This window comes from Notolabrus celidotus, chromosome 19 (assembly GCF_009762535.1).
Source record: "Notolabrus celidotus isolate fNotCel1 chromosome 19, fNotCel1.pri, whole genome shotgun sequence".
In the NCBI taxonomy this organism is placed as follows: Eukaryota; Metazoa; Chordata; class Actinopteri; order Labriformes; family Labridae; genus Notolabrus; species Notolabrus celidotus.
Window position 1 is genome coordinate 16579007 of NC_048290.1, and position 11038 is coordinate 16590044.

Here is an 11038-nt window from a genome sequence, read left to right on the forward strand (position 1 = left end):
ATACATCTGACAAAACATCTCATCCTGTTCTGTAACAGTCAACTATATTACTTATTTATTTAATAATTACAGAGGAGGCCGGCTTTGTATCCTATAATGCAGGCAGCCACCAGGGGGAGCTCTAAATACTATGGCTTCACCTCCAATGAGCTGTCGTGTTTACCTTTTTTTAAATACATTTAAATGGTAAAAAAAACACTCCAAAGTTAAATATTCCTTAAATAGATGCCTTGAAAATTATTTGTATTATTTTGTTTTTTGAATGCTTTGCCCTTAAATCAATTGATATAGAAAAAGAAAAATGTTAAAAAATTATTTAAAAAATATTATGCTGTTATTGCTTTTTGCTCTGTCTGCATACACATTTTATTTTATCTTAAATTATTTTAAATAGGGGTGCTGGTGGCCTAGCGACCTAGGCGCCCCACGTATGGAGGCTATAGTCCTCGTCGCAGGGGTTGCCGGTTCGATTCCCGGCTGGTCGTCCATTTCCTGCATGTCTTCCCCCGCTCTCTGCTCCCCACATTTCCTGTCTCTCTTCACTATCCTATCAAATAAAGGCAAAAAGGCCCAAAAATATAACTTAAAAAAAATATATATATATTTTAAATAAAAAAAATGAACGAAAGGATTATTCCAGACCAATCTATGATAAAGTAGTTTCTACTTGTTGACGTATAGGCTGTAGAAGACTTGAATCAGTTTACAGGGGTCAAAGGTCACAGGGTTTTGATAAAGAGTAAAAAAGAGCCCACAGGTGACTCATGTAACATTTCATTTGATTCAAGGACTCTTTGTTGGTCAATTTTTCTACAGTAGGCTGTCTGATGGATTAAAAGACAAAAAAGGAAGAGACAGACAAGTTTATGTCTGTTTCTTGAGTCGATTGCAGGGCTTTTATTTTGAAGGAATTAATCTGAAGCAGGTTTTTAAGGTGTTTTGAAACAGGAGCAGAACACACAGCAGAGGAATACAATAAGTGACTGCCATCTGGAGGGATGCATGAAAATTACACTCATGATTACACATATTATATTCAACTGTAGTTTCTACATTTTCCACAACCTGCATTGAAAAGATGTGTCCAGCAATGTTTACTTTCTATTAAAGCATTTTAAATGGGTATCATCAACAATATTAAAAGAAAACTTTGACCCTTTAAAAGCTTTCTTGACCCAAAAGGATGGGAAATAATGATAAAAAAAAGGTAAAAATGAAAAAAAACAAAAACATGTCCACACACTTTCTTCTTGTTCTGATATTTATTATGCATTTAAATTCAATTTAACACAGAAATAAAGTAAAAAGTGAGAACATTACTCCTGCACGTTTACAACAAAAAATACAGTAAATGTTATTCTGATAAGGCACTTTAAAGTAAAATTAAAAAAGGACAAATGTTAACAAACGTGCACACAAAAAATGAAACTGTATATAAATCTTTTTCCTGTTAATGTGCAATTCAAACAACATTAGAAAAGTAAATACAGCTGCTTTTTTAGTGCTTAATAATAAAGATTATTGCTATAAAACCTCATCGTTTAACACTGGAGAACAAAAACACATCTGCACATGCATAGGTTTTTTAAAGATGAGAACTCACAGGCGTGAAATATTTTTACAGCTCAATACAGATTAAAAAAAGATTACTGTAACAGTTTTAGACTTTGTTATAAAAGTAACAGTACTTAAAAGAGATAACTGACCATTAAATACACGTCAAATACTGAATGTTTGATTACATCTTCAGATCCTCCAATCTTAAAGTTTGAACACCTCGATCTTGACTCAACCACAGACTTGTGCTGTGATTGAACTCGTCTTAACATAAATAATCACATGAAATTAAAACATCTTTAGTATTTAAAACAGCTGCATTCATGCAGACTCTACTGGACCAAACTGATCAGGAGTAATAGTCACTTTGGTACATGACAGAACGCCTCTGTTAGGACTCAGACGCTTAGGTTATGCATGCTTGCAGACAATGTTTAGATGAAGGAGTTAGCTCAAAGACAAAGCCATCCATTACTGACTCTTATAAACACCTGGGATTATTTATCGATGCTGCACTGTCTGTGAATCCTTTCTTTCTTAAGGTGCAGAGAGACTTGTTGCTGCTAAGTTTCTGCTCCTGATACTCTAAGGTGATGTTTTCTATAAGCATGCATTATCTGGTCTGCATCGTCCACTCCTAAACTAAACTGACACGTCTTATTACATGAGGTTAACTTGATTCCCTCATTTAAAAAATACAAGAAGCTACCGTCTTCACTCTGACTTCAATCTGCAAGACATGTTTTTGGTATCTGTCACCAGAGAGCGTCTTGAAATGAGAGAAGAGGTTTTAGGTATGATGCTCCTGCAGCTTGGAATCAGCTGCATTCATACACAGATGGTAGAGGGTGATTTAGTAAGGGACCATCAGTATTAACTACTTCAGCATGTAACTGTGGGAGCTGGGGTCAAACCACTTATCGACCGACTCTACCGCTGAGCCACAAGCGTTGATTGACGATTGAAGGCGATAGGGGAAGATGCTTTGAGTGTTCACTTTCTGGTCATGTGACCTTGTTTGTGTGTACGTCTGTAACTTAAATAAAAAGTGCTGCTGCCGATCTTTCTCTCTTTTCTCTTCTCTGGTATGAGAGATCTTTAATCTCAGCGAGGCTTTCCTGGTCTTTCTTTCATATCTGTATAAATGTTTTGCAGATTTATATTCTTTAATGTAACATGCAATGCTAAGCGGCTAATCTTAGCATTTATTCATGAATGTAAATGAGTGTAATTTCATCTCATTGGAGAAATCTGAACATGAGATCAGTGAAATATAGTGAATTAGAGGTTTAGTGGCACCATGAGGAGTCTTTAAGTAGTGATGTGTTAGATATTTGGCACCAGTGATGTGATAATTCTGTGAGTACGGGCAGCTTTCTATTGTCTTATGGATATTTCATCCCAACCCTCATGTTACGTCTCACATATTCTAGCATTACTGATGATAAACAAGATTAAACTGAAGTACATGCACCATTTTTTTAAGCTACGAGCTGTACTGCGCTGTGATTGGTTGGGAAAGCCACTAGGATGAACTTGAGTCAAAGCATTTGCACAAAACCAGATCAGAGATCTTCTGAGCTTCTGTCGTTGAAATCTCTCTTGAAAGCCAACGTTGAGGCCTCAAGAACCGGCCAATCACAGCCCAGTAGAGCAGGAACTCTACAGTTCAGACTGACTGCATGCAGCTACAATGCAGAGAGCTGCAGCGCTGTCCTCTGCTGCTTCATAATTCATCACTGTTTGCTTTAAATGTACGATTATGAACGATCCTTTGTGAAGCAGACGGCTGAAATACACCATGAATGAATGGAAGCAGATGTTCAGATGCTCCACCCTGCATGTAGGATCTGCACTGTTAGCATTTTGCATGCTTCTGTTTGGTTTAACTGCAGTGAGAGTCTTTAACATGCCAGGTAATGATGCTGTTTCTGCACCATGACATCGTCTTGTGAGTTTTATTCTTTATCATCCAAAACGACAAATATGTTTCTGTTTGAGCTGCTTTGTTTGTTTCTTGAATCCCTTCTTGTTTTCAAAAGGTTTGATGTGTTTTTGGCGTTTCTTGCTCATGTGAAGCTTCTTAAATCCTCTCTGTGTTTTAAAGTGCTACGTTAATAAAGCTTATATCTCATCAGGTTTTTAAATGTGGAATGAGAAAACAGCTGCTGAGTGTTATCACAGCCATGAGGAAGCAAAGGAATCAAACTCCGGAGGCACTAACCCTCCTCTGAAGCTCCGTGGATAGTCTCGATTATCTTCTTCTTCAGCTTCTTCACTTTCTCCGGCGGCGTCTCGTTCAGACACTCCTCCACGTACCTCAGGAAGCCGGCGTGAGGTGACGCCTGGTTCTGACACAGTGTCCTCATGAAGTCCAGAACCTCGTTGGGTACGGCTTGTGGACGGCGGCTTGCACGCTTACGTCCCGACACTCTGCTGTCCGTCCTGGAGGAGGGGGAGGTGCAGGGGGTGGAGGAGGGTGAGGAGTGCTGGGAGTCAGGAGGAGTTGGGGAAGGTGGGGCGTCGAGGCTCTGGGGCATGATGTTCAGTTTGGCGGCGGTTTGAGAGGCGTGATGGTAATGTACGGAGGGAGGCAGGGCTTGGGTGTCCAGGTGGAGGAGGCGGGACTCCTGCGGTTCTATAAAGTGGAGCTCCTCTTCGTCGCAGGAGTCACAGAGGAACATCAGGTCGCGGTAGTGTTTCCACTTCGGGAGGTAGAAGTCCTCCGAGCCGCACGTTTTGTTGGAGCTCACCGCTTTGTGCTCACGCTGGAAGATCGTTCGCAGGTTCCTGAACTTCGTCTTTACGTCCTCCACTGAGAAACCAGACACAGAATATTGAGCCTGAAGAGAAATGGTATTAAAGACTCAAACACAAACGGCGTCAGTGTTACCTGTAAATGGGACCAGCTCGTTGTCGGACAGGACGCTGCTCAGCATCTCTAGCAGACTCTGTCTCAGCAGTCTGTTCCTGTAGCTCTCGGATTTGTGGTTCCACAGACAGCTGTTCTCTGAAGGAGAATTTAACATCACCTCAACTGCTTTTGTAAAACCAGAAACAGCTGTTACATTGCTCTCTTCACGTCACTAAAAAACCCAAATCTACATCCTGGTACTCACCGGAGTAAAAGGAAATGAGCTGCTGAACTTTGGCTTCGTTCCAGTGGCAGCGAGTGTCGGAGCTCAGTCTGCTGTCCGGATGAACTGACCCTGAGGACGGGGAGTTCAGAGCTGAGGGGTCTGCGGGGGTCTTAGTGTCAGGAGGTGATGTGGACGGAGAGACTGGGAAAGCTGGAGCAGAACTTTGGTTCACCAGTTTGGGATTCTCTGGCCCCTCAGGGAGGAAGATCTGGTACCCAGGACTGGGACTGGCTTTGGCGTTGCTGTAGGAAGCAGACGGGCTGTTGAACCTGACGCTGTTGGCGAGGGTGGAGCTGGAGGAGAGGCTGCTCAGAGTGGAGGACGGGGTTTGGTTCCCGTGTTCCAGTTCCTTGTCTTCCGGCGGCGTCAGTATCAGGACGTCGTCCTGGTTGTCATCTTCGTCGCAGGACTCGCAGAGGAAGAGCAGATGCTGGTAATGTTTCCATTTGGACACGTAGAGTTTGTCAGACGACCTGCTCGCCTGCATCACCTTAAACTCACGGTTAAAAACCGTCCGGAGGTTCTTAAACTTGCATTTAATGTCTTCAACTGCAACACAAGCACAAAGAGGAAAGAGTAAGTCCGGAGTTGTTAAACTGGGGTCCCCTTTTTATATTTCTTGGGGTCTGAATGATGCAAGAAAGTTTTGGAGCTCCTACACAAGAGTGTATCAGTCTGCAGCCGCAAGTTGGGTGATATAATCCTTAGGGAAAGTGTACCTGATCAAAATGCATCCTTGAAAAGTATTTGTTAATGCATCTGATGGGCTCAAACCTTTATTTCCAAGTGTCTGAAAATCTGAGGCAAACAAAAGGTACTTGTGCTTCAAGAAGGATGAGCGCTCAGTGTAGAAACCCACCCAACTAGGCCCTCTACTGCCTATCCGAGGCTCCTCATGTCCCCTCAAAGCCTGAGACAGATAGGACAGATAGGACAGACGGACAGCAACATCATTGGGGTTATCAAGTGGGCACCTCCTTTCCCAGATATTTCTTAAAGTTAGGCCCACAATAACACAAAAATACGAGCGACAAGGCGTCTTTAGACCAGAAAATGTCTTCTACTGCAAGTTCAAACGGCAGTATTGACAAAAGAGAGCAATGGGAAGGCATGCGGTTCATACTTGAGACAGTCAATGTAAAAATCAGATCCTGTCAGTGTCAATATCAAGCAGTTTTACTTTGTTTTGGTGCATTTGGTCTGTAGGATTTCATGTCAGAATGCTGGAATGACCCTTTAACTCAAGGGACTGGACTGAAGGTGAAACACATCGTGGTTTAGGTGATGTTTAACCCATAAACTACTCAGCATATTTATATTTTTATTGCATTTATTTTATCTATTCATGTTCTTATTGTTATTTTGATTCTGTAACTTATTTTAATTCCATATATATCATTGTTATTGGTGCATTAGTCTCTCCTTCAAAATCCCTTTTTGTTTTTTAACATGTCGTATTTTATTGTATTTTTTTTTAAATTTTGTTTTCTGCTTTTTTCTTGTTTTAAATCGCCTTGAAGCACTTTGAACTGCATTTGATTTTTGTATGAAAGGTGATATATTATTAAAGCTTGATTGATTGATATATGTCTAAGCCCTTTGGTTGCAAACCACCAGCGAGGATTAGGGCCCCAACAGTGATGCTGTTTTGGACTACAGTAAATAAAGCGAGCAGGAGCAGGTGATGTTTACCTGAGAAGGTCACCGTGTGGTCAGACAGCTGGCTCCTCAGATTCTCCAGCAGCCTCAGTCTTAGCTGACGGTTGTTGTGGTTTTCAGACTTCTTGTTCCAGAGGCAGCCATGGTCTGTGCACGACAACAACAACAACAAACTGTCACTTCATGAAATCAAACTATCATGAAGTTCAGTCTCTGGATTAACAGTTTATTTTTACCGCAGTAGAAAGTGATGAGCGCTCGCTCCCTCTCTTCATTCCAGAAACTCTTCACCACCATGCTGGAGGGGACGCAGGAGGAGGAGGAGGAGGGCGTGGGGGAGGAGGAGGTGGGCCGGTTGGGGAGGAAGGAGATGATGAGTCCCGGAGGGTTGAGGACAGGCTGGCTCTCCTCCTGAGGGATCATCGGCGGTGACGGCAGCTGGTCGAAGCCGTCCTCGTGGTCCCAGGAGTCCTGCAGGAACATGAGCTGCTGGTAGTGCTTCCACTGCGGCACGAACACGTCGTCCGACCTACACACTTTGCTCGCCTTCACCATCTTGTACTGACGCTGGAAGGTGGTGCGGAGGTTCTTGAACTTGTTCTTGATGTCCTCAACTTTAAAGAAACACAGAGGAGCGAATTTTTACCCCACCGCCGGAAAAATAGAAGAGTAACAGTTTGATGTTATGTGACCAAAAACTATTTCTTTGTCATGTTTAAAACAGTATTTCTAAAAAGTAAAGAATAAACTACATTATACAGACTTTATCAAATGCATTATATTGTGATATATATTAAGTGGTAGTGAAAATATCTGTATGAAGGACCGGAGTACATATCTATGCAAAAAAGTAATCTTTAAAAAAAGGAGAACCTGACCTGTAAACCGAACAGGCGGAGGGTGAGCCGACAGAAGAATCCTCAGGTGTTCCAGCGTTTTCCATCGCAGGTGTCGGTTCTTGTAGCCCTCAGATTTGTGGTTCCACAGACAGCTGTGATCTAGGTGAGAAGACGAACATGATACTTCATATTTTAACAAGAACGTAGGAAAGATGAGACTGTTAGGGTAGATTTCAGTCCAAGAGTAACATGTAAAATACAACCCTGAAATCTCCCACTTTGATCTGAAAGCACAAATCTACACTGCAAATTAAATACTCCACAATTATGAGTTACATTTAAGTCCAGATAAAATATTCATACTTCATATTATACAATAATAAATTGATTGTTATTATTCTTAACATCTGATGTATTAATCATAAAACTGTCAAAATATTGTAATGTATTAAAGATGAAGATTCCTATGGTTATTATTTATTATTATAACAAATAAAAGAGTACATAGACTGTTGTGTAAAAAGTGTTAAGGCTTTTTAAAAATGTATTAAAAAGTTTTAGGCTTAAAAATCAAGTTCTATTAATATCAAGCAAACTGTAGATTTAAGGTAATTTTGAGTTTTAAAAGCCTGGTTAAAAATGTAGAAACATATGTGATTATTATGCATAAATAAAGTAATAAATTCAGACAATGCTGTATTTGATTAATTATAAAACTGACAAGTTGAATTAAAGAAAAGTAAAAACTTATTTTAAGTCATCATTTATCAAAATGTCATTTTACATTTACTTTAATATTCTATTTTTTTGGTTAATTCTTCAAATTTTATCATTTTATTACTAATTGTATTGCTAACTTAGTGCTTTTATTTCTCTTTTATCTTTACCTTTTTATTGTCTTAACTAGTCATGTTTTATCTTTTATTTACTTATTGTAAATTCATATATATTTCATTGCAATTGGTGTGCATTAGTCTCTACTTCTAAATCCATTTCTTCTTCATGTTAAATCATGATATATTAGATTTTATTCATGTTTTCAATCACGGTAAAGCACTTTCAACTGCATTTGATTTGAATGAAAGGTACTCTATAAATAAAGCTTGATTGATTGATTTATTGATAAGCTGAACTAATTATCTAATGCAAATTAAATGTATCTATTTTTCAATTTAATTTAAAAGAGTTAAACTGGTATTTTTGAAAAAATTTTTAGAAATAAATCTAATCTTAGAAATCAAATAAAAATACATACTTTATGTTTGTAATGATACATGTACAAATCAAAATTAAGACAGATTATGACTGACAATATTTAGCTTTTGGAAAAGATAGTTATGGTTTTCATTAGTTACAGTGGGGCAAAAAAGTATTTACTCAGCCACTGATTTTGCAAGTTCTCCCACTTAGAAAGATGAGAGAGGTCTGTAATTTTCATTAAAGGTGTCCTGGTGTCCTTCGACAGCTCTTTGGTCTTGGCCATGGTTGAGTTTGGAGTCAGACTGTTTGAGGCTGTGGACAGGTGTCTTTTATACAGATAACGAGATCAAAAAGGTGCCATTAATACAGGTAACGAGTGGAGGACAGAAGAGCTTCTTAAAGAAGAAAATACAGGTCTGTGAGAGCCAGAAATCTTGCTTGTTTCTGGGTAACCAAATACTTATTTTCCACCTTAATTTACAAATAAATTCTTTAAAAATCCTACAATGTGATTTCCTAGATTTTTTTTCTCATTTTGTCTCTCATAGTTGAAGTGTACCTCTGATGAAAATTACAGACCTCTCTCATCTTTCTAAGTGGGAGAACTTGCAAATCAGCGGCTGACTAAATACTTTTTTGCCCCACTGTATATTATTATTATTACTATTACTATTATTATTATTATTATTATTATTATTATTATTATTATTATTATTAATGTTATTATGTTATATTACTGTTAATTTCAGTGATGCTTTTTAGATTTGCTTTGAGTCTCTTATTTTGTTTTTGTGTGTATGTGTGTATGTATTTAGGAATATATAATAATTAAAATAATTTTGAGTAATTACTGACTACATTATGGGTAAATCTAACTCACCAGGTGTTTTTGTGTCAGAATAAATATTAAAAACAGGTGTAAAATGTAAACATTGTGTCTGAAACAACATAAACGTCTACAGATATTCAGGATAGAGTCCACAAACTTTATAAATGTGATAAATGTGGATTTAAACATGCAGGTGAAACGTGTATTTAACTCTAACTCTGATAAAAGTCTCGTTTTTATGTTTCTTTCTGGCTGTTCTGACTCCAGTTGCTTGTCGCCATTGCTGTTTCCCTTCTATGTTGCTCCTTCCTCTCTACGAGCAACGGTTGCCCGCAACGTTGCCCCTTTCGACAACACATTGCCCAAACAGAGCAACTTTAAAGGGATAAACCCCCTGCTGTGGTGGAGAGTCTAACTTACTGGAGAAGAACGCAATGAGAGCCCTCTCCTTGTCCTCCGTCCAGTACCGCTCCGGGCTGAAGCCGAACGGAGACGGATCCATGTTGTTGTTGCTTCCTGACAGCAGCAGCAGCGCGGTCATGTGACCCGAACAAGATGCTCTGATTGGACGTTTCTGTGAGATACACGCGCAGTTGCCCTGGAGGTGTCGCTGTTGACTGGATTCACCTGCTGAGTGAGGATGCAGTTGCCCTAAAATAAAAACAGGAACTTAAAATATAAATAACGTAATAAGTAGCTGTTTATCATCAGCTCTGAATATATGGATAAAAGGATTTATTAAAGCTGTAACTCTCATTTAGGAGAAGATTTAATGTTAATCTGTTAATCAACATTAGAAAGGTTGCAACAACTGTTTTGCATTTCTGTTTCCCAGATAATATTTGGACCAAACTGCTAAAGTTTTTAAATCAATATTAGACATGTTTGACAATTACACATTGTTAAACTATAATTAAAATACATTTTGTTTACTATATTTTCTTTCAAAATGGAAGAAGTCAGATATTGCAACTGATCCAATAACCTTCAGGATAGTTTTGGTCTCAGTGAGAGGAGAAATCTTAAAATATAATTTTTTGTACTTCAATATTTTAGTATTACATGTCTTTAATATTGCTCTTTGTTAAAAATTCTGCCCTGCATGGTGACCTAGTGTTCTAAAAGGCTTCCTGAAATAAAATGTATTATTTTGATTATTATTAATTTATACTCTAAAATTATTTAGTATTATACATTTACACTCTAAACATAATATTATGAAATTATACTCAAAATTATTAGTATTAATCTATACTCTAAAAAGTATGATTATTATTATGATGATGATTAATTTATACTCAAATGATTATTATTTTTATTTTATTGTATTTGTTGTTTGTGAAACACTTTGTAACTTAGTTAAGAAAAGTGCTACATAAAAAAAAAATGTTCTATTTTTATTCTTTATATAAATACATTAATCTAACAATAGTCACTAAGTTTTGATTGTAGGTAAAACATATATACTGTATGCCTTGAACCAACTTCAAATTTCCAATATTTACAAGCTATATTTACTGATAGTTTCTAAGGTCACACAAAGGTGAGATTGATGCCCTGATTATTTAATAGCATTAGAATTTTTTTGCTAGATTTTGCAGGTTGCACTCTGAATTTTTTCCTCTTACACAAGCTGAATGTCATTTATAATATATATATATATTATATAAATATATATATATTCTCTATTAATCTGAATAAATATTAAGAAAGTATAGCAAAAAGTACTCAGAATTATCTCATGGAAATTAATTCTTCAGAATATATGCATATTTTAAATAAGTATACTTTTATTCACTGTAGAACAACTAACT

The 11038-nt window shown here is 37.8% G+C and overlaps 1 protein-coding gene across 1 annotated transcript; it reads right to left on the bottom strand.

Annotated features, from left to right (window-relative positions):
- Positions 1-1255: 1255 nt before the first annotated feature.
- Positions 1256-9793, bottom strand: LOC117830886. The gene is made up of 7 exons (XM_034709211.1): positions 9645-9793; positions 7235-7354; positions 6593-6970; positions 6390-6503; positions 4677-5246; positions 4451-4567; positions 1256-4372 (listed from the first exon to the last, which is right to left on the bottom strand). Exons 1-7 carry the CDS (start codon positions 9763-9765, stop codon positions 3777-3779), a joined length of 2016 nt encoding a protein of 671 aa, XP_034565102.1. The 5' UTR covers positions 9766-9793; the 3' UTR covers positions 1256-3776.
- Positions 9794-11038: the final 1245 nt, after the last annotated feature.